The sequence below is a fragment of the Trematomus bernacchii genome, unplaced genomic scaffold, assembly GCF_902827165.1.
Source record: "Trematomus bernacchii unplaced genomic scaffold, fTreBer1.1, whole genome shotgun sequence".
In the NCBI taxonomy this organism is placed as follows: domain Eukaryota; kingdom Metazoa; phylum Chordata; class Actinopteri; order Perciformes; family Nototheniidae; genus Trematomus; species Trematomus bernacchii.
Genome location: NW_022987714.1, coordinates 14,195,609 through 14,219,967, shown reverse-complemented (window position 1 = coordinate 14,219,967; position 24,359 = coordinate 14,195,609). Strand labels below are relative to the sequence as shown.

General features: G+C 41.0%; 2 protein-coding genes across 7 annotated transcripts; both read right to left on the bottom strand.

The window, feature by feature from the left end:
- Positions 1-2,312: 2,312 nt before the first annotated feature.
- b3gnt9 (UDP-GlcNAc:betaGal beta-1,3-N-acetylglucosaminyltransferase 9) lies at positions 2,313-8,324 on the bottom strand. Of its 2 annotated transcripts, none has more exons than XM_034141168.1 (7): positions 8,158-8,324; positions 6,583-6,911; positions 5,851-5,970; positions 4,796-5,155; positions 3,956-4,197; positions 3,609-3,864; positions 2,313-3,526 (listed from the first exon to the last, which is right to left on the bottom strand). In XM_034141168.1, exons 2-7 carry the CDS (start codon positions 6,697-6,699, stop codon positions 3,182-3,184), a joined length of 1,440 nt encoding a protein of 479 aa, XP_033997059.1. In that variant the 5' UTR covers positions 6,700-6,911; positions 8,158-8,324; the 3' UTR covers positions 2,313-3,181. The 2 variants fall into 2 exon arrangements, with proteins under 2 accessions (XP_033997059.1, XP_033997060.1); XM_034141169.1 differs by having other exon boundaries at positions 2,314-3,526; positions 4,796-5,152.
- A 1,205-nt stretch (positions 8,325-9,529) lies between these two features.
- On the bottom strand, positions 9,530-19,651 carry bbs2 (Bardet-Biedl syndrome 2). 5 transcript variants are annotated; one of them, XM_034141944.1, is made up of 18 exons: positions 19,541-19,651; positions 18,903-19,037; positions 18,410-18,637; positions 17,575-17,700; positions 17,228-17,290; positions 16,923-17,000; positions 16,613-16,717; positions 15,459-15,545; positions 15,163-15,298; positions 13,720-13,859; positions 12,710-12,839; positions 12,438-12,609; positions 12,232-12,361; positions 11,435-11,554; positions 11,038-11,175; positions 10,693-10,805; positions 10,418-10,566; positions 9,530-10,204 (listed from the first exon to the last, which is right to left on the bottom strand). In XM_034141944.1, exons 2-18 carry the CDS (start codon positions 19,017-19,019, stop codon positions 10,098-10,100), a joined length of 2,139 nt encoding a protein of 712 aa, XP_033997835.1. In that variant the 5' UTR covers positions 19,020-19,037; positions 19,541-19,651; the 3' UTR covers positions 9,530-10,097. The 5 variants fall into 5 exon arrangements, with proteins under 5 accessions (XP_033997835.1, XP_033997834.1, XP_033997836.1 ...); XM_034141943.1 differs by having other exon boundaries at positions 18,903-19,069; positions 19,519-19,630; XM_034141945.1 differs by having other exon boundaries at positions 19,519-19,630.
- Positions 19,652-24,359: the final 4,708 nt, after the last annotated feature.

Here is a 24,359-nt window from a genome sequence, read left to right as displayed (position 1 = left end):
TTGCAAAACATGTCTTAGTCACTTGGTGGAGAAACCCTTGTTGGACACACAGAGGTCAGATGCTTCTTGTAGTTGGTCCCCAGGTTTGTGCACATCTCAGGAGGGATTGTGGTCCACTCCTCTCTGAAGATCCTCTCCAAACCCTTCAGGTTTTGGCTGATGCTTGGCATCTCGAAGCTTCAGCTCCCTCCTCAGGTTTTCTATGGGAATAAGGTGCGGAGACTGGCTCGGCCACTCCATCATCTAAATGTGCTTCTTCTTTAGCCACTCCTGTGTTGCCTTGGCTGTATATTAAGGTTTATTGTCGTGCTGGAAGACCCATCCATGACACATTTTCAGTGTCCCTGCTGAGGGAAGGAGGCCAACGGCCAAGATTTCCACGGTACATGGCCCCGTAGTCATGTTGTCCCCTTAGCAGAGAAACACCCCCAAAGCATAATGTTTCCGCCTCCATGCTTGACGGTGGGGATGGTGTTCTTGGGGATATAGTCAGCATTTCTCTTCCTCCAAACATGGCGTGTTGAGTTGATGCCAAAGATTGCGATTTTGGTCTCATCTGATCACATCACCTACTCCCAAGCCGTCTCTGAATCATTCAGATGTTCATTGTCAACCCCCACGGGGCGAGATCTTGTGTGGAGCCCCAGACCGAGGGTGATTGATGCTCATTTTGTGTTTCTTCTATTTCCAAATAATCGCACCAGCAGTTGTCTCCTGTCTAATCCCTGTTCACACATGACTGCAACACACACAGCTCCAACACCATCGTGACGTTTGCTGATGACACGACCATCATCGGCCAGATCACCGACGGCGACGAGACGGCGTACATAGAGGAGGTCGAAAACCTGACATCTTGGTGCCAGGATAACAACCTCCATCTCAACATCAGCAAAACCAAGGAGCTGATTGTGGACTACAGGAAGCAGCAGAGTGAGGGACACGCCCCCATCGCCATCAATGGGACTACGGTGAGAGTCAGCAGCTTCAGGTTCCTTGGGGTCCACATCACTGAGGACCTGACATGGACTCATCACACCACCACCATCACCAAAAAAGCTCGAGAGCGGCTCTTCTTCCTCCGCAGGCTGAGGAGGTTCAACATGGACTCCAGGATACTCTGCAACTTCTACAGGTGCACCATAGAGAGTATCCTCACTGGCAGCATGACGGCCTGGTACGGCAGCTGCACCGACCTCAATCGTAGCTTTACAGAGGGTGGTGAAAACTGCACAGCACATCACCAGGACGGAGCTGCCATCCATGGAGGACCTTTACTCCCAGCGGCTCAGGAAGAAATCCCTCAGGATTATAAAAGACCCCCATCACCCCAGCCACAAACTGTTCTGTCTGCTGCCGTCTGGCAGGCGTTACCGCAGCATCAGGACACAAACCACCAGACTCAGGGACAGTTTCATCCCACAGGCCATAAGACTGTTAAACACCTGAACTTTTGAAACAACATCCACAACATTAATCTGGCTGCTACTTAGTAATTATGTATCTAATATATCATATTCAATCACTTGTATATAGACTCTTATTGCACTATTCCACTATTTCACTATTTTTATTTTTGTATTTACTTGCATTTTTTCTGTTTTATTGTGTTGCACTGTTGGAGGAGCCTGTGACCTAAGCTTGTCATTGTCATAACTACACTGTAGCTATGTACGTATGACCAATAAAAGCCTTGAACCTTGAACCTTCTCACCAAGCTGCTTTCTGATGGTCTTGTAGCCCATTCCAGCCTTTTGCAGTCATCAGAGGGTGCGGACCCTCAGGGAAAATATTATCCCTGAGGTCCTGAGACAGCTCTTTAGTCTTGCCCATGGTGGAGGTTGGAATCCGATTGATTGATTCTGTGTCTTTTATACAGGTAACAAGTTGATATTAGGAGGACTTTTTTTAAAGGAAATGGACTATGTAACCGGTCTGTGGGAGCCAGAATACTTGTTGGTTGCAAGGGGATCAAATACTTATTTATATATATTTAAGCAATAGCTCACGACAGGCCGTGGTATATGGCCATTATATCACAGTTAAGGGGCGTGGTTCGGCTGCAGGCAGTTTGCTTTTCAGCCCAACTGTATGCAGTTTTTCTCAGACGCGGAGGGATACTGACTTGTTGTGAAAAGTAACTACAATTCTACCCGTGGTATACGCTCAGTATACCACGGCTAAGAACCAATCAGATTGCTTGATTTGACTTGTCCGTTTTATAAATATATATATATGGCGTTAATAGCTGTGCCATATATACCTGGCTGCTCTATCTCTCAGAACTGTTACAGGATGTATATTTTTTAAATTGTGTAATTTGTTATCTTTAATAATTTGTATGAATGCTTCTTGGTTAATATTATTTTCTTGCTGTAACAAATGCACATTTCCCCTATGTGGGACGAATAAAGGTATTCTGATTCTGAAGAGGGTTGTCTTATGTCCTAGTTTCATTTGAACACATGAGGGTAAAGGTAAAGAGTTTTAATGAAAAACACAGAGTTATACAAATCTAATTATTATATTGATAATAGTAAGAAATACTGTTCACATAAAAGTATGCATGTCTGATTCTTCAAATGTCAGGCTTATTCACAAACATTCAGTAAAGATTGTATCGTGTGTCTCTCTCTGTGTGTGTGTGTGTTTTCCCAATGTGCAGCTGGTTCCATTTAGGCTCCATGTTGTTCCTCCAGGGAACAGATAGTGCGACTGCCCATTTGTGCCTCCATTCAGCGTAAGGGAGAGGGGAACACCTCTGCTCATGATTCACTGTGAGAACACAAAGTCTTTACTCCCCCCCAGCACACACAGCCATCTCCAGTCCTGACTCTTTGCTTGCATGGGTTTAAACCCGATAATAACCACATTTGTTTTTTGATGTGGATCAAATTGTGTCTCTGTGTAAACAATTAAAACCCAAAACATTCGGATTGCACATTCAAAAGTCTTCTCACAATATCTTTGGTGGATCAAGTTCTTGCTGTTTATCTGTTCATTGTATGAACACAGATGGGCTTGGATGTCAAAAGCCTGATTCTCTCTGGGCTCTCTGGCTGAAAGTCTGAAGAACATTTGCCAATTCATTTCCCCAAAGATGGTCGGCCAGCTTGGATCATATGACTCAACTGTGCTTCTGAACACATAAAAAGGCATTTTGTCCTCGTCCTTGCCCCTTCTAATGCGTGACAAACACCTGTTTCTCACCGTAGTCCGTCTCTTTTCCTTCAGTTTCTACCATCTTGTCCTTCCACCTAAATGGCCAGGATGTCGGGCTGGTCCTGTTGTGGCAGCTCAGCTCGGGGTCGTGCAGGAGGTTCCACATGAGCCAGATCTGAGGAACACTGAGGCTGTGAACAACCATGAGTTCCCTGTAAAAACACGGGTCAAATGTTTGAAGGTGGGGCGCTGCAGACGGACGGGGAATCCCGAAGGTACGGAAGCCCTGGTGACGCGATGGTTTGACACCGATCAGCTGGAGGCACATTCCCAGAAACACATCATCAATGGGGAACAATTCCACCTGGAAGTAAAAAGAAAATGCTTGCATAAAATAATTCTTATAGAAGATATACCCGCATATTAAGTGTCCAATTTTGATTCACCTGTTGACAGGCAGAGCTAAGTCTCCGAGCCGTATGTCCTGACATGACAAACCCCCCTCCACCAGCGTAATTTGGGTACAAGCCCCCTCCGTAAACAAACTCTGGAACATAGTATTTGGAACTGCGCCGGCGAATGGGTTTAGCATGGATAATAATATCACCCACAAACAGATCTGTGTCTGGCTTTTGACCTTGGAGCATCTCTAGTATATTCTCCACGTTAACATACACATCAGCATCGCCCTTGAAGATGAATCTGTATGAAGCAAAACAATGGGGAAAACATCAGATGTGAGTCATACTAATCTAAGAATCAGATGAACCCAATATAGTTTACAAACACTGACTTGACATGAGGGCAGCTGTTGTTAACCCATTCAAGGAAATGTGTTTCCTTCAGCGTCAGGTTGAAGAAGGTGTCGTCAAAGTCCCACAGCAGGATGTCCTTAAAGGTTTGACTCTCGTAGGTCAAAAGCCGATCCCACAGGGGCAAAGCTGTCCGATTCGTGGGAACCCCGAGGAGGAAAAGAGTGCGGATGGAAACACCATTTTTGAAAAGTCCCTCTTTACCCCAGGTCCGACGTACAACCTGAACGTTATAACGAGGAGAGAGGAAAAGATGATCTTGTTGACCAAGAAATGTACAGTGAAGAAAATAGTAACCTATAGGTTCAACTTGAATTACTTTCCAGCAGAGCAGACGCATACAAACAATAACTTGAATTGCTGTCAGTCTTTCCCAGTTAGGATTCCTTTATTAAACCTTTTTCAGTAGGTTTTTACCAGGGAGCCAAACTATCAACATCCTCCTCCTCTCCAAAGCAAATAGCAGAGTGATTACAACCAGGGAAAACACTGAATAAAGTTCACAACTTCAAATCTGTGTTTGTCAGGGGCTGTTCAGGGTACAATGGCATACCTAAGAGCTTTGAGTTGAATTACCAATTATGTTTGCTCATCTTGTTCCTCTGATAACTTTAAGTTTTCCTATGACTTATTGTTGATATGCAATTAAAGAGTTTAGAACATGCAAGTGTATTGTAAAGACATGGCTTGAAACTGGATACAAAGTTAATTTATGAGAACTTCTGGCAGATAACCACAATGGTGAGGCATGTTAAATACCAGATTTTTCTAGCTTTGACATTTTTGGAACGTTTGGGATAACACCACATGGGATATTTTACCTGACGTTTTTCAAAATCTGCAGGGATAGATTTCACTGCGATCAGCATGTAGAGAGCAGCAGACGACCCTTCACTTCCTTCTTGTTCTTCCTCTGCTCCCCCAACGTGACATTTATCAGGCTGGTCTATGAGCAGTTTAAAGTTTCTGTTGTCCTTTTTTCTCAGATAGCCCTCAAAGTCAAATGGAGGCATCGTGGGCAGGGGCTTGGCAGCTGTCTTAGTCGGCACAGCATTTTTCCGTCGCGCCTTGGATTTCCCCTTAGATTTGACCTGAAGTTTTTGCTTGAGCTGCGGAAGTTTGGATTTGGACTGGGGTTTGCAGGGAGGCAGCTGTGTCTGTGAAGGGTTGGACGGGATCTGCTAATAAGGAGAAATGATGTGAGACAGAACACAGAGGACATTTGGGGCCTATTATGCTCATGTGCAGGTTTCATAAATGTATTTTGTGCCTCTACTGTGACACGTTTACATGCTTTAGCACCTCTTTTTCACCCTCTGTCTGAAACCAGAGCCCAGTCTGCTCTGATTGGTTAGCAGGCCGGCTCTGTTTTGATAAGTAAACCACTTAGAGATGACCTGCCCCTTAGCCTTTCCGCTACAATGTGTTGGAGCGCTAGCCAATAGAAGTTGTAGATATTGCAGAAGTAAACAAAGGACTACAATCAAGGTGTTTCATGCAGGGGGGGGGGGGGGGGGGGGGGGGGGGTTGTAAATGCCCTAGAAACTAGCATTATGACTTCTGTTTGTACAGCTTTATGTTTGTGTCCTTCATTATAAAAATGTGTTAGAGCTTTTGCAAGTCAGTCAGATGGACATAAAGGCAAACGTTAATACAAATATACTGTATACACACACATTGAAGCACTCAACATAAGCTATACTAGTATTTACACAGCACATACTGTGCAGTGCTTGAACAGACCAACACATGTCTCTCTGTGAGCACAAAGACCATGATGCTGGAAACACTAAACCAAAATGGAAACAATGAGCTAAATGTTAAAAAAGGGTAAACAAGCACATACATTCATCACTTGAATTAAATACGGTCATACCCCTTGAGACTCCTGGCCGACTTTGGCCCCACTGGCGCCCAGCAAGGTCCTGCTGGGGCTGGTAGATCCGTGGATTTCCAGCTTCAGCAAAGGCCTGTCCCACTCAGAGGAGAGCACGGCCTGGACACATGGGGGGGGGATTTGATTAGACATTCAAATAAATCAAAAATATGAAGGAGAATTATGTAGCTGTAGTCCAGTTAAAGGGATAGTTCATATTGTTTGAAGTGGTGTTGTATGACATTAAATAGTAGCTTAAGTGTATGCTACATTTAAAAGATGTTCACAGCCGTTATCCTTGCTTGCATGAAAGCAACCACACTCCATTGAAAAAAACTGTAATTTTACCTTGCGAACTTCTCCACTGCTGCCTCAATCTGTTAGCTTGTTTGTTTAATTATGTAACTTCTGTTTTAATGGATAGTTCGGATCCACCAAGGTCACCCAACAACACAAACTAACTAACCGAACAGGGCAGTGGTAGATCAACAACTCCCCTGTTCTGCTAGGTTTATTAATGAATGCTTTTGTCAACAGAGTCTGGGGGCGACTGTTCCCTGTTGGATACTTAAAATGACACCAATTATTCACTGAGCCTTCTCAAGGTGGCTAAAATATGTTCTGCTGCTGCAGTTGCTTAGTAACTGGACAGGTACTCCTGAATCTGAACTATCCCTTTAAGAATTTGATCAAATCTCCCTTTTCCTATGCTGTGATTGGCTGCTTCCTCACCTGCCGGGCATAGAGCAGCACACAGAACAGCACCAGCAGCAGCATCGTGCACATCACATCTCCCTTCACATGGAGGATCCTCCTCATTGTCACCATCTTCCTCAGCATCTTCTTCATTGACCTGACTTCAGTTAAGTGTTGGACAGGATTCAAGGCATTCAGGCAGTGTGAAGGAGCCGCTGCAGTTCATACTGCTTTGCAGACAGCAGAGCACGCTGAACGGAGTCAGACTAGATTCTGGTTTGCAGGCTGTTTTCATATCACTGGATGTACGTCCAAACTGTCCAACTCCATCCTCCTCTTCTTAGGTACCAATAGGCAGAGGCATCCTGGACAATAACAACAACAGATTTCCATCATCTTTGATACTCCCTGTTTATAAAGAGGAAATTGTTACCGTCCCATTTGTTTGTTGTCAGGAGGATTATTCAGAAAACCATCTTGTGAAAATGCAATACACAAATGTGGCTTTCTGGAATATATATTGATTAAGCAGTAAAGGATATAATCTCACGATAAGTCAATCGTGGTGAAGATAATTGTGAAAAACTTCACATAAGTGACTTCAATCATTTGTCTAGCTCACAAGGTAGGGACGTGAACATAATACCTTTTTTCTAAATGCGGAAATTGTCATGTACGAAAAATCGCACACTTTATTTCTACAAATGAATACATTAGAAATCCGCATTAATCAAACAAAAACCGTTATTAAAAAAGGGGACTGTATCATCTTTAATAACTCGGTTAAGATGGTTGGTTTTTACTAAAAAGGAGTGTCCTACATATTGTGAAATAAAATTGCTTATTTCTGTACAAAATGTTAGACAATTTCAGTACATTCAAGTGCCATTCTTAAGAGATTATTATTATACGGATTATTATTATACGGATGAATCGTCATTCATTATTTTTGGGCCAGGATAATTGTTATATGAAATCTGTATATAATCAAATAGCATATTATTTCTGTAAAAACAATAGACACAACCAATCAGGCTCTTTTTCTCAATTTGTTTTGAAAGTGCTTACTTCAGGGTTTTGGTCATTTGGAGGTCATAAGATGTCCTGGCATCTTTGTTAAATGAGCTTTTCAACAAGTAACGACATGCTTCCCCCTCACCTCGAATACGTTACTATTCAGTATTATTTATTTAAAATGATCCAACATGTCATTGCTATTTGGTAAATTAATCCCGTTTCTTGATTCCGATCGATTGATAAACTCTGTTCTGAAGGGGGAGTGTCTCTTATGTGAGCATGAGGGTACCAACTCTTTCAAAGAACACTGTGTCCCAACATCCACATAATTTGCAGACATGCCCAAATAACGCCCTGTTATTGATGTGACAGTTTAACCACAGTATATATGTATATGTCTGAGAGCAGCAATGTCACAAAAGCGTGACCAACAATGAGCAAAAGTGTAGCAAACTTCTTGCGCAATTTACACAGAAAGTATCATTTCTCGCCAAATACAATGGGCATGTTTTAAAGTATCAACAACTAGCTGGTTTGATTCAAACGCTTTAGTTATTCAATGTTCGCTGACTAATGCAAGTCATTCAAACTTACCAGACGAGACGGAGGAGGTTAAAGTGGTAACATCTGGGCAACACAAATCCACTCTGCGCAGCGACACAAAGAAGATGATGTAAAAAGTCCCGAGGAGAGAAGAGGAGGGAGCTGTTCACATGCTGTCTTCAGGTGTGTGTGTGTGTGTGTGTGTGTGTGTGTGTGTGTGTGTGTGTGTGTGTGTGTGTGTGTGTGTTTGTGTGTGTGTGAGGAGGGTAAGAACAGCTACCTGGCGCTGAGCCTGTCTTCTTCACGAGCTGCTGACTGCTTGGTTGCCTTCACGTGCTGTTGGACATTGTTACAAACAAGTACTTTGTATTTTTGAGCGGGTTTCTAAGGTAAAAATAAGCTTTCGTCGTATTGGCAATTCACATACAAGGAATTTGCTCTGGTGTAAATGCGCACTGGAATACAATAAAACAAGAACAATCTTTTAAAAAATATGTAGGCAACAATGTAAGTGTTTAAAATGAAGGAGGAAATGCGTAAAGAATATATACTAGTTTAGATGTATTTGAATTTATGAGCAAGTAGTCAGACGACGGAGCTAACAAGGAGCACCTGAATGCAGCATCTTCATCCTTTTTTTTCCTTATCACGTGACTTAAACCAAAGCGAAGCTACTTCAAGCCAGATGCCAGCACAGCAACTGATGAGGATTGTGAAGGAAAAAAAGGCAAGAGGAATAAATAAAAGTGCAGAGTGTGAGTTCATGTTCTGATGAGTCATGTTTTTTTGTTTTTTTATTCTCCCAGTAGGTCACTAAGACATATATCAAAGCCAGATCCAGAATAATGCATCCGGGAAGTAGTATTGGAGATCATATCATTAAAACTGAGTGTCACTAATTATGTTCAATATTAAACCTCACACAAATGAGTTCCTATATATTTAAATATTTCTACCACCCTAAGCAACATGCAGGAAAGCACACGCATGCAAACACCCTCGGCATAGGCAGCAGTAATGGTGATTTATGACTATGTACTGGGTCTTGACTGAACCATCTGTGGCGCCTATAGAAAACAGCTTGTGCGTGAACATGTGTGCATACAATTAGACCTATAGAGAGAAGATACGTTTGGAAAAGTGGATGGTAATAAGTGAACACGTCTGCAGAGTGTTGGCCCTTAGAACCTGCTGGATGTAGGGTATATACAGCTAAACTGTAAAAAAGAGAATAAGAAAAGATATGTAGCATAGCCTACATGGCAGATATATGTCCCAAAATTGGAAGTCATCTTTTCTCAATTATATATATATATATATATATATATATGCAAAAATGCTGAGCAGCCAAGCTTTGTTTAAAAACTGTCTAGCACAAATTCTAATAGAGATCACAACGTTTCCAAGAATACAAAAGACATGCTATCTTTTAAAACATAATTAATTTAATAACAATTTCTGCCACAAAAACACACTTACAATCTCTCTCTCTCTACAAAAGGTAAACACACAGCATTGGTCCTCTTTGACAACTATTATTTTAAAATGGGTTTCTTTGGCTACAAACACTCAACAGCTTGGAGCAGAGAGCGTTCGGGGCTCTGTCTGAGAGGAAGCTGCTCTCCAGCTGTGCTCTCTCTAAACATCACTGTGTCAGCTCGCTGCTGATCCAGCATATTTCTACAAACCGTCATGGAAAAAGAAAAACATTTTCTGGAGTTTAAACATTTATTTTACAAAAGTGCAGGGTCACCTGGAACTTCTCGAGAACATTCAATGGACATTAGCTCAACTGCTGCCAGGTTGTTGCTTATTCCTAAATCACGGTTAACGATAGATTAAGGCTACAACAGCGTTCCATGTGTAGTTCTCATCATCCCACTAATCTCAGTCCAAGCTTGGAATTGATAAAGGTTAACATAATAGCTCTCATCCGTTGTTCTTGTCCTTTCAATCTATTGTCCTTTTCTGCATCCCACCTCCCTTTGCCCTCAGGAGGATGCAGTGCCAGCTCTCATGATCCTGAACAGTGCGTTGACGTTGTTGCTCTTGATGGCGTCTCGACAGGCAGAGATCACTTGGCTCTTGGGCTTACCCACTGGAGAGAAGTAGGAACAGCAGGAAAGATGGATTAATATGAGGAGAAAATATATATGTGCAAGAAGCAACTACTCATACAGAATGCCACACATGATTTTAAGTTTCAAAGCACTGTTAATTATACAGCGGACTCTATTTAGAGGCCTCAATTTGCGGCAGACCCAAATACATAATACAAATATGTTATTTTTAAGAACACACAGTGCCTTACCTCTGAGTCTACCAGCTCGCTGTATGGCCTGGTTGACAGACTTCAGGCAGGCCAGCAGTGCATTGTGGTTGTTTGAGCGGATTTTATACTCGTTGATCAGATCTCTGTTTAGATCGTACAGCTCCCTGTAACGCTTCTTCATTGTAATCCTTCAGAGGGCAAAAGTATTTGGAAAAAGAGGGAGAGAAACAATTGCTTGTTAAAAAAAGACGTTATATCAGTATTAACAGTGTATGGTGAAATGCTAATTGTTGATAATAATGCACAATACTCACATCTCACCCATCAGGCGGGCATCCTCTGCCTGCACCAGCATGTTCCTGATGTAGTTAGAATGGTCGGCCATGGCTGCAGTCAATTTCTGGTGGACAGAGTGGAACTCATCCACCTATCAGACAGATATTCAAGCCTCAATAAACAAAAGACCATCTCTCACATGCTCTCTGACTTCTCTTGACCTTGACCAGCCTTTTCAACAGGTGTTGTTGAAGTGTGACGATGGATTCTTGGAGTAAAAGTGGAAAGTTCTACATGTTCCCCTCTCTGGTACAGAATAAAGGAATTCTGATTCTGATTCTAAATAAAAGCATTCAAATATTTGAATCTGTTGAAAGTCTGACCTCAGTGAGTGTAGTGCGTAGCTCCTCAAAGTATACAGGGAAGTCTGCTTCTGCCGACAAATCCTCTTTAGCGAGGAAGGAGGCCAGTGATTGGACCAGATCTCCTGCCAGGTCGATGTCATCAGTTCTCAGAGTGATCTGATTGGGCAGTTTGAGATGGATTAATGTCTGATTGTAGCTGATATTCAATAAGTAATCACATTCTGTTAATGATGTTTGTTCATTTTTGTTCAGGTTTGAAAGTTTGGAAATACATTCTTGAAAATACATTTTTAAATAGTGCTAAATAAACAAGTCCCATTGATTTCATTGGTAATCTTAAAAGGGTCAAATCAAACAAGCTCAAATCTGAATGAAGCTAACAGCTAAAGACGTTATTGTTGTTGTGCGTTTGTACCTGTCCATTGCTGGCCATACTGACGGACAACAGTCCCCCTCCTCTTAGAGAACTAAACGTGATGTCAGGACTGTCTACTCCCTCAGGAAGCAAGAAGTTCTGATTCAGCCACATCACCACCTACACACCATACAAGCACATGATGCATATCAACAATAACATATAGAATTGAATAGCAAAGGCATATCAGCATGTTATTGCCTTAAACATGCTGTGGGACTGTTAAAAATCAGGTTTCTGCTGCATTCCCACCAAAGCAGTTGTTGTTGTGATCATCTTCAGAAGTCACTTTAAGCTCCCAATATTGTACATGTAGATTTTATATTTATATATTTTTTGTCATAGCCTTCTTTTAAATCTTTAGTCCTATTCAAAAGGCAGCTGAAATCAACAAAATAAAAACAAAGGGACAACTCTCTGTGCTGAAGCTTGTTGCAGGAAACCGTCAGCTGTTACACAAACTCCTCGATGGTTAGGGGATAAATGGTTTTGTTTAGTTTCTTACCCTCATTCATTGGCCAAACGTTGCCAGCCTTAGTCTATTTTGTCAACCTAGAACTGACTGAAAAAGTCTGATCGCTGGCTAAAATGATTGGTCACTGCAGAGTGACGTCTGGCTACGTTGCTCCAAAAGTTGACTATGTTATGTTTTGCTCCAGGCTCATGCGTTTGTTACCCTAACGCTGTAGCTCAAACCTACATTCAAATGAAAGTGAGGATTGGCAGTTGCAACTCCTGGTTTGGTGTGCTGCAGCCTTTTGTCCTCCGTGTTCCTAAAAGACGCTCTGACAGCCTACCCGTTGTGGTCGATCGTTGATGCTGAAGGTGACCCGTCCGCTGGGCTCTGCAGCCGAGGAGTCGACCGTGATGTCATACATGGAGAAACGGGGCAGCTGACGGGTGATTTCAAACACGTGGAATTGAGTACTGGAGAGAAGAAAAAAGGGTGTTCATTACACTGATACTCCAAAGCAAACACACTTTACACACTCACACATCCTACCTAGTTTTCCCTCCAACAAAAGCTTTAATGTGCAGATCCACTGGTATATCTTTTGGGGGGACAATGGGGACTCGGACACAGCCGGACAAATTCTGGGCGCTGGGGTGGACGACGTGACTCTCGCCCTCAAATATCCCCTCTGCGAAGATGAGCACTGCACGGATGATGGTTTCTGGAGAAGATACAAAAGAGGATCAGGGACCCGGGACTTTGTATTTACTCAGCCCTTAAACAAGCTTGAGTTTCTCAGCTTAAGTGCTAAAACACTGTACCATTTGGTGTTGAAATGCTGAGCTCTACATGAGCCTTCTGTGTCTCTGTAGCAGGTCGCACCGAGAGCGCCGTCTGGAGCTGAGTGTTGGCAGGTATGACGCCCACCCCACTGTTTGTCTCTGACACACCCTGAAACAATGGTACAGTTTGTGTGGATGTTAGCATATTTATAAAAGAATATGCAGCCAAATGTGAAATCAGACTGCTATCCCTGATGTGGCCAAAATATGAAAGTAATACGAATAATCGTTTCGGTACAATCAATAATTCCACAATTATCCTACTTCAAATGACTCTGAAATGTACTGTCTGTTACTCATCTTCATAACAATTTGGTTTTACTGAGGTTCGGTGATATGGAATGCTCTCATATTCTAATATTCAAGAAGGTTGTTAAAAGGTTTGTTTTTATCTGCACAATGCTATTGTAATGGATTATTTATGTAAACTTCCCGTTAATAGTTATTTTTTCTACTTTTTTTTAAATTTCTGCTAGTGTGTGAGATCTTATCTTTGTCTTTCTCTATTGTTTTTTGTACTTTCCTAATGGAATAAGGCATACACTGGAGAGTGGTGAAGAAACCCTAACCCAGCAAAAGGTTTTTTGCAGCTCTTTATCACATTGTCTGTTATTTATGTATGAATTATTTTTCATTTTCTACTGCATACATGTAAGCGAATAAACAATGAATTTTGTGTTTTTTCTTTGAATTAGAAATGTTGAGTTAAAAGTTAAGTATTTGAGGGTATCAATCAAGAAATGTCCAGGAGTTTATCAGTAAATTCAGTTCAATTAATGATAATCTGAAAATAATCTGCTATCATTTATAACACATGTTGTCAAGAATTTAAAGTAAATGTAAATCTACATGTTGCACATTTCAATAGCACCTTCTTTAATCCAACCAAATACTATTCCCCATTTGTCCTCTCTTTGTCGTTGTACAATGTAGACAAATAAAACTTAAAAGACAAATAACAAAAAAAAGTATAGAATAAATATATGTACCTTGGCATTCTCTTCATAGTTGCGTAGCTCCAGCAACAGATTCTGTCTGCGTTGGCTGAGCTCTCTAATGAGGTCCTGTTCAGCACTGGTGTCCATCAGATTCCCTTTAAGGTCTTTGCTCGCTGGCAGGTAGCCTCGCACTACAAGATACACACATTTATTACACTAAGGACTTTCATGAGTCATTTTCAGGTTCATATTTGTATTGTGTTCCTCTACTGTGACATGATTACATGCTTTAATGTTCAAAAAGCTCTTTATTTTTCTCATACTGCCTGTGCTGCAGCACCTCTTTTCACCCTCTGTCTGAAACCAGAGCCCCGTCCGCTCTGATTGGTTAGCTGGCCGGCTCTGTTGTGATTGGTCAACCGCTTAGAGATTCCCCGCCCCTAAGCCACGTACAATATATTGGAGCGTTAGTCAGTAGAAACTGAGTGTTAAAAAGTGATGTCACTATTTCCCAGAAGTAAACAAATGAGTCCACTGGAGGCATTTCAGGCATGGATGTACAATAAGAACTGGATACAGCGTGGGAGGCGGGGTCTCGTTCTTTCCTATGAGAGCTGCTCATTGGCGCATGAGGACAAAAAGGCCCAACTTTTGAGAGAGCGAAACGTCACAGATTACCCATCATGCCTGGCTGTCAGAGCAGAAGAACCCGTATGTGTGCTCACAGAGCATGCGCCCCTTAAGCCCCGCCCCCGGAGCTCCCACTCTCGGCTCAGTAGAATGAATGGAGACAGAAAATAAATCTAGATTCGGCTTTTAGTGCATTTTACAACTTGAAGGACCTGATGATTATAATAAGGGCTATAAAATAGTTCATACTGGGTAGTTTATTTCGTTTAAAAAAAAATATCCGCTGATTTACAGACGTCTCTTTCCCAATGTTAGTCAATGGGAAGAAGTCTTTCTGGGCCCAGTGACGTCACGGACTGAAAAGTCAATTGTAGTACCGCCGTTTGGACACAGCGAATATTTTCATCAGAGTCCGGCGCACTTCCTGGGGGCTTGATTTCAGGCAGTTTGGGGTGGGCAGGAGTGTGGGAGAGAAACTTTGAGATATTAGCCTTTGCAGACCATTTACATGCACACAAACCTATATAACACACTACAGGAAAGGGAAAACCCCCAAAAGCCTAATAGGACCCCTTTAATTGTTCAGTTCTCCCCGATCATGTTCGATTGGTTTTGGTTGGTTGCATGCTTTGCCTGAATAAGGCTTAAAGCACAGCTGAGGCAGACAGGAATGGTGTTATTTTTTAAGGGATTTGCTGAGAGCATTAAATAAACATTTAGAAAATCACAAAAGCATCAAAAATTAAACTCAATACATCTCCATTGTACTTAGGTGAAAATGCAACACTACAATTTTTATAAAATCCTTAACCACAAAACAAATATATCCTTTTTAGTTAGTGAGATAATGGCAGGCCGACATACCCTCTCCCTCTATGGAGGTGCAGATGAGTTGTTTCTGTCCATCCAACCTGTAGTCCCCCTCCACCACTCCGGCCACAGAAGATGAGAAGTTGTCTTTGAAAATGACCTCGCCTGTGCGTTCGCTACGAGCGTCAATCTGACATAAAAAGGGGGATTTGATGAAAGAGTGGAGATTAATGAGAGATACTGTGGAAATAAACGACTTGTTGTATCCACAAAAATCTAAATACAAATGAGATTTCTGAAGTGTGATTGGTTGTTTTCTAAATGATAGGCCTGCTGGGATGTGTGCTGACCTTTCCATTGGACCAGCCAGTGATGAGCTCCACCACACCATCAGCATTCAGGTCAAATGCATGGATGCTCATTGCATGATTCTTAGACTGATTGGTAGAGAATAACACATGAAAGAAAAGCAAATGGAGACACATTATCAAAAGTACAGAAGGTATATATTTTCCCATTTACATGTATTGCTATTGATAGAACTAAATGTGTGAGATGCATAGCGTTAGATATCAGCCATTGAACTATTTTCTTTCTAGAGAATTTCTCCTACCAACCATATTACTACGCTAAAGGAAGTGTACATCTACTCCTGAGCAAAAGGCTTTTGCCCATTCTTTGGCAGGTGTAGTCCCACATAAATAAAATAGTCCCCATCTCATCCCTCATCGTCACAGCACAAAGCGTCTCGGACTGTCTTTTGTGCCTGTAGCCATCAGGCTGCAGAACCAAGAGTTAACCATGTAACCCATGAAAAGTAACCCGTACTGTTTGTACAAATGACTTTGACCTGCACTCATATCTGCACACATACTATGTAAATATATTTAACAATCGGAACTCAAATATGTATTTATGTTCATTCAAATTACCAATGTTTTACCATGTGGTGATATATTGTTTTAACAGTTACTTATATAATGTTATTTTTATTGTATTATCCTTGTGTGAATCTGTACTGTCCTTTCTTTCACTCTCACCCTGTTGCTGTTTTATACTCCGGAAATGTCCTATGGGGATTAATAAAGGTCCATCTTATCTTATCTTAGTTCTTACAGGAAAATACTCCCAATAAGGATTACTTGAGTAACAAAGTCAGGTTTTGGAAAGAGACCTATCATATAGTGTCATTTTGTTGCATTATATTTAGAGAAAGCAGATCTCTTTGGACCATATTTCCAACAGTCTGCAACAATCTTGATTGATAAATCACACTTGAGGTAGGCAGAAAAATATATTAGTTTTGATCTTGGGGAATGTCCCTTTAAAACGATTTAAGACAATTGATTAACTATTAAGCTCTTGCAGGCTCAAATACTTGAGGTTGAGGAAATGATCATTTCTACAATAGCAGAAAAAAAAAAAAAAAGGGAATCAAGCCTGCTGAGGGAGAGTGTGATGTGAATCCCCTCTTGTCCAAGACAGCATTATCGTAAATGAGTACCTTAATCCTCCAGTAGTGGGCGGTGCGGTCATAAACTCCCACAGTGCCATTAGCCAGGGCATAGCCAAACCTGCTGCCATGCATATAGCACAGTGATGTTACAGTCTGTACGAGGAGAGAGGGACAACTTGTTGAGTCAAAAACATTACTTTTCTTCAGCACAAAACAGATAAGATAATAACCAAGATATGAGTAAATATAGTGCATATATTAGTTCAAATGATATAGTCCCCCACAAAAACATAATTTAAAGTCTTTAAAAACATACTTTTGTGAGTATTGAAGAGGGAAATGTGTTGCATCCATTTACCTCATTTTCAGTCATTTCAGCCACAAGTTCATCCTCTTTGAACACCCTGATGTCAAAATCATCTGATCCTACCAGGAGCTGTAAACATAATGCACAATGCCTGACTTAATTCTCCTTCAAAACAATAAATGATCATATCAATATGATTTAATCTTTCATAGAATTAATGTCTACAGTTTAGTCACAAGGGCTGTAACAAATGTCTCTTTACTCGCCAAGCTTCTTTTGAGGTTTTTTTTAATGAAAACTATCTATCTATCTACTGTATCTACAGTGACGCAGGCTGCCAGACAGTCAGGACTTACCTCATTTTTCCCATCCCCAGTGAAGTCACAGAGCACCAGAGATCTGACATTATCTCCTGTTACCTGAAAACAAGACACTTGATGAATACATTTATTAAGTTGTTTCAGCCAAGAAATGGTTTTCTCAACAGGGACAGTAAATAGTCAATTGAATTGTCTGCTTGTGTGAAATGAACCGTCTTCTTCAAATAAATAAGTCAAACAATCTTAACCGACAAGATAGCTAGAAAATGGTTGGGTATGCAGACAAAAGTAACAGTGTCATTTGTTCTGTGTTATATTGCTTTTTAACAATACCAATTTCTTGACAGATCTGTATTGTATCCTCATATTGAAATGTTGCTTACTGTCCAGAAGCGATCATTGCCCACATAGTCAAAGCCTTGTAAGGCGCAGTTCCCGCCTATGATGGCAAGAGGATTCGGGATGTCCCCGAGCTTTCCCAACACGATAGCATTGGCCCCATCCGTCACCTACACACACACGCACACACATTCAGCCTAGATGCATATATGTTTTCACTCCATCAGCATCAGCTAAATCCCTCAAAAAGTCACAAATAGATTAACCCCTTAAGTGCATCAGCTTTTTTCAAACATCCCTACATTCGGGGCTCTATACGAATAACTCTAAATACAGTATAACTATGTGAGCATCCATACTGATGAACAATAAGCAATTTTTTTTAAACGGGGAAAACACTGGATTAAATTGAAGAATTCTGACTTTTTTCTTAGAACTCAAACACATCTTTACATTTGGTCCTAATCCTCTGCTGTATAAATTAGTAGTGGTCCAGAGTGTACATCATTTACCATTCAGTACTTTGCAAATGCTAAAACACATTTTGTAAAGCACTATGATCTATCTTATTAGTTGTTATAATATAAATAACAATAAGCAAACAGTTAAAAAGTAGCTGCAGCTGTGCCGCACAAAAACGCTGACAGCCAATCATAATCTCTCCTAGCCTCAAAGGGGAGATATCTTTACTAGAGTTTACTATAACTTCTTATAGAGTGACACCTACATCAGCAAAAAGATGATAAAACTGATGAATTGAGGGTAATCGGAAATGTTACACAAAAAACAACAACCTCTGATTACCTATATGCTGCAATTATTTCATTGTTTCAAGACTCCATTCTTGGTAAGGCCTACAACTACATGTATATATCTCACCTCTCTGTAGAATATATCAGCATTGTCATGGACATCATATGCCAGCAGGTTGGTCTGGGAGCCCACCAACAGTGTGTCCCCTGTCAAGTTTGGTCCAAGCGTTCCTGCCGTCAGACAAGTGACTGCCTGGTTAATGTTGAGGAGTGAGATGTCAGAGTCTTGTGTGCTCTGGCTCAGTCGGTGGGCAACAGGTCTCTGACCACGAGCGTGAGGGTTATGGATGAAAACCTTCCAAAGGGAAACAGGGAGAATTAAGGGTATGAAGTGAAAACATAAGTATGACATAGTAAGTATTAAAAGAGTGAGGTAATGACTGTAAGTCCAACAAATATGTGGGAAAGGACTGCAAGGTAGGGGAGAACATGGTCACAACAAACATGGGATATGCAAATAAATCCCTCAGGAAATAAAGGAAATATTAAGCACTTAAGACAACAACCATGCTAAGCTCCCAAAAGTTATGTTGGAATAGTGCACATGTTATTTCCCTTACCTTTCCAGCCTGTGTTGCTGCAGTGAGGCATGGGTGGACTCCATCAAATTTCCCAACAGTCACCATGCGAGGGTTAATCTTGTGGTTCAGCTTCAATGTGAATATAGGGACCAACATGATGCCTACTGTATATCCCTATATGAGAGCAGTAAAGCAGACACATAGGCCTACAGCGAAATACAACATTATTTACGCTCTTTTTGGATAGTAAATTGGAAAATTAAGCACATGGGAAAAGTATCTTGTATATGACCAAGTGAAATGCGTGATGTTGCCACACTAATGAAATTACAGGCTTTACCCCGTGGAGAGTTCTGTTGCCTAGCAACAAGAGTTGCCAGCTAAAGCTTCTCTTCTGACTAATCTCCCTGTCCTCTGTGGTACAAGAATGCCAATTATACAACAAAAAGACACCACGTATGATTAGTTAACCAACCGTAAGCCCTGTTTCAATGACAAGCACGATATGAATTATTCGAAGAAAATACAAAGCCCTATATTTACCAAGAATACTTTGCTAGCCTAAGCTAACGTCGTTGTCTTATATGTTGCCGGAAACCACACCAGCTATTAAAGACAGTAAAACACACGAGTTAAAATGTTTTGAAAACCGTACCAAGTTGGACGAGCAACCTCACCTGGGCCTCTGCTTTCCAGTAAAAGCTGTATTTTGGTTGATTAAGCTAACCAGCTAATGAGCTAGCTGGAGAGCCCGACAACGAAGTGATTCCCTGTCAACAACAACTTCCTGTTATAGGTTTTTCAAAATAAAAGATTCTGGCAACGTTTCTGCACAGGACTATGAGAGAGCTGGCAGCATGTAACCTCAAATAAATAGCCTACATTTATTAATATAAGCCTCCTATCCATCTTTTAAGACACCAGAGTATTTCATATTGGACAGTATGAGGTAGTGTCATACTATTAAGTGCCTTGGTTGTTTGAAGTGCCTTCAGACATTCATCTGTTTGCACCATGGTTTGCACCTTACAATTTATTTGTTATATCAATTAACTAATTTCACTGTACGGTATTTCATTTTACGTTCTGTTCTTGTTTATCTTATTCCATGTACACTGTCAGTCAAAAGTTTGGACACACCTTAAAATTTGAAGCTTTTTATTATTTTATTTTTTTGAAATACTGAAGACATCAAAACTATAAAAGAACACATATGGAATTATCTAGTAAACAAAAAGTGTTAAAAAATCCAGAATATGATTTATATTTTATATTCTTCAAAGTAGCCCCCTTTTGCCTTGATGACAGACAGTGGCGTCGCCTGGCCTGGGCATCCGGGGCTTTAGCCCCGAATGTTTTTTCTGTAGCCCCGGACAATTCTCCCTCAATAATATAATACATTAACCGTGCTTTACGTGAACCTCATCATGACACAAGAGAGGACGGTAGCACTGTAATTTCCCGTGTTCAGTGAATGCAACAGAGGCATGACACCAGACCAATCAGAGAGTTGCATGGAAATAAACGTGTGCTTGTGTCATTCAAGCTCGGCTCTGTGTGTGTGTGGCAATAGCGCATTTAGTGTGATAGAGAGAGATGTTGTTAGCATCTGGTTAGCTGGCTGCACTAACGGACATAAGGAGCTGTTTGTTCCACAACAAGCTGGAGGAGAGTCCTCTCCTCTCAGACTGAGAGGCTCAGGTGAGCTAAAGGACTCTCTGAGTGTTTAGATAGTTAACTTTAGTCTAAGTTATCTCAGTGGGTCTCAAACGGTTTGGTCACAAATTATTCAAAAGATTATTTCCGCGGCACACCTTCATATGATCATTATAGTTATAAAAAAAATAAGAGAATAAAGGAAAAACAGTTATGAAATACTATATGGCAGTAAAACAAGAATAGAGTTTAAAAGGGGAGTGATTAGTAAAATATCCATAAAGAAAAAGTAAATCTGTTTACAGTTCTGTTTCATATGGGTGTTGAGAGAGGTATCCATAGATCTCTTCATTTTGCTCTCAAAGTGCACCAGATTGATGCTTTTAACTTCAATATTTAAAAAAAAATCTTCCCCGGGGGAGCATCCCCCCGGACCCCCCTAGAGGAGGCCACTTTACCCCTGCCTATATGCCGTGAGCTGATTATCGAGCCTTCATTGTAACAGTCGCGGGTGTACTGTGTGTGTGCGTGTGGGGAGTGTTGCAGTTGAAAATGCCACTGTAGTGCCGCCGCCACTGTGGGCTAAGCCCCGAATGTTTTCAGGTCCAGGCGACGCCCCTGATGACAGATTTGCACACTTTTGGCGCATTTCCACTACAGCGCGGAGCTTGCTTTAAGTGTGCAGAGCCGTGCGGGGCCTGTTTTTGGTTGCGTTTCCACTTAGCGTAGTACCGGCTAGCAGGTACTATTTCACAGTTTTTCTGGCCCCATAAAATCGAGGTTCTTTCCGGGCCAACAACCAGGCTGAGTCGGGCTGAGTATGCTAAACTAGAGAGAGAATCGCTGGCAAGGGGGCTACAACTACAACAAGATGAACATATTTGACCGTGATTTAATTGTAATACACGTTTCAAAATGATGCCGAAGTAACAACATACTGATACCGGTTAGTAAAAACCATGAATTAATGCTTTGACAAGTCTGCAGACAGACGGCACGCGAAAAACCTTTTAAAATGCGTGTTGTCTAAATGGAGATCGGCTAAGCTAACGCAGTATATGCTCCGACCGTCCACACTCACAACAACGGCCTATACAGACATAAATAAACCAGCGACTGTATTCACCATGACACAGACAGTCTGTGGTTTGTACTTGTTTAACTTTTGTCTAGTTTCTGAACAGATATAAGGAGATGTGAGCTTGAGTGCTAACAGCTAACGGCTGATGTTGTTTTTCTGGGGTTCTCCTTGAAGATGACGTCACGGCTCCGCCTACACTGCGTTACTATAGATACTACCCCAGTTCCTAAACTGTAATGGAAATGCGCCATAAAGTGAGCCAGTCCTAAGAAGGCCTAACGAGGCCTAGCCATACCGAGCGAGGCCGTGTAGTGGAAATGCGTCATTAGACGCCAAGAAACACAAGGATTGGACATTAGACCAGTGGAAATCTGTACTTTGGTCTGATGAGTCCAAATTTGCGATTTTTGGTTCCAACCGCCGTGTCCTTGTGAGACGCAGAGAAGGTGAGCGGATGGTTTCTGCATGTTTGGTTCCCACCGTGAAGCATGGAAGAGGAAGTGTGATGGTGTAGGGGGGCTTTGCTGCTGACACTGTTGGTGATTTATTCTGAATTCAAGGCATACTTAACCAGCATGGCTACCACAGCATTCTGCAGTAGCCAACAAAATATAAATCATATTCTGGATTTTTTAAACATTTTTTTGTTTACTAGATAATTCCATATGTGTTCTTTTATAGTTTTGATGTCTTCAGTATAAATCTACAATGTAAAAAACAATTACATAAATAAAAAACTTCGAATTTGAAGGTGTGTCCAAACTTTGACTAGTACTGTAGATGTATATACTCTCCTGCATTTACTTGTTCACTTCCAATATTTTTAAAATTGTTTTATTTCCTATATATATTATGTTGCATTGATGGAGGAGCCTGGGACTTAAGACTTTCATTCCCATATCTACATTTTAGCCAGAGTTGGGAGAAGTACTCAGATCTTGTACTTAAGTAAAAGTGGAAGTACCAAAGTGTAGGTATACTCTGTTACAATTACAAGTTAAAGTGCCAATTCAAAAAGTATTAATTTTGCTGGCCCATTTCAGAATCATATTTATTATATGTTATGATTATATTTATTGATGTATTATTATCACAGCTGGTAAAGGTGGAACTCATTGTAATTACTTCGTATACTCTAGGGTAGATTGTGAATTTAATCCAGGTGTAACTAAAGTCTTATTTTAGTGTTGATCATATTTTTGTATCAATATTCCATATCAGCAAAGTATCATAAGATATTAAATAAATAGTGGAGTAAAAGTACAATATTTATATTGTACTCAAGTACAGTACCTGAGTAAATGTACTTGTGTAGTTACTTTACACCACTGATTTAGTGGGAACACAGCATTCCAACTATCTGTTATGATACGCACGAAATTCTTTATTATTCCGCCGGGTTATTTTGCGCCACTTCTCCTCCCGCATTGAACATCACAGAAACTCCGTTCAAACATCAAAACGTTCAGCTCGGTCGGGAATCAATGGCTATTACTTTTATCATTCATAACTTTCATAATTCCAGAGATACATCCCATAATTCATCACATTTTTAACATGGAAGTCAATGGAGAAATCTTCAGACTTCAACAATCTTCATGCAACTTCAACTGCTAACTGCTCCTTCTTCAACTGCTAACTGCTCCTTCATACATTCACTCAGAAACCTCATTCCAACTTTAAAATGTTACACATCTTTCTGACATTATTCGTGTAACACAAATTTTAAATCTGATTCTCACTTTTAGAGATATTAAACATTGTTCAGACCATGGTAAAGAGGCCTTCTTCAGATTTTAGAGTGCGTGATGTCACAGCTAGAGTGGAGGACAGATTTAATTTTGCCTTCATATTTTCTTTTAAACCTGCCATAATTCCCAAACCCTACTTTCCTGAGACATAACTTTTCATGACAAACGTAGGAAAACATCTCGTAGCTTGAAAGATAAAGAAAAAATTAAGCAAAATAATTAAACAAAATGCCTCTTGAGGGCAAGAAGTGACAAAAACTTTCAACATGTCTCCATTAAACTCCATTGTAAATTCAGCCTCACCTTTCCCCACCACAGCAGCCGCACACCTTTTGTTAATCTGCCAAAAAGGCCACATTATTAACCCGAAAGTACACAAAAAGTACACTTCAGATGCTCAAGTTCCTTGACATGCTTCACACTTTGAAATTTCACTGATATCTTAACAGATATCAGTGAAATTTCAAAGCGGTTCTTCAACAAAACGTTCACATGTAACAGGTTTATCTCTCATTCAGAACAATGAAAATGCTCTCCTCTCACTGATCACCATGGAAACCTTCGATCTCTGGACACGTCGTTAGCTCAAATATAAACACCTGTGTCATGGAACACGATGATGTCATAACTCCAACTGACATGCTCAGAGCAGCAGACTTCAGATAATGGTTAATAGTCCAGCCCTCAACAGCTCTACGTCAATTATGGGGTGTCATCATATGCCGTTTCCATGGAAACGCATCCCTCGGCATAAAACACGATGTCGCTGTAACTCCAATGGACACGGTCTGATCGTCCCCCAAACTTCGCTTGTATATCACCGGTCCAGCCCTCAACAGCTCTACGTCAATTATGGGGTTTCATCATATGCCGTTTCCATGGAAACGCATCCCTCGCCATAAAAGACGATGTCGCTATAACTCCTATGAAAATGTTCAAAAAGTGCTCAAACTTCACATGTGTGCTAACAGTCCAGCCGTGAAGACATCTACGGGACAGTTTTGAGAT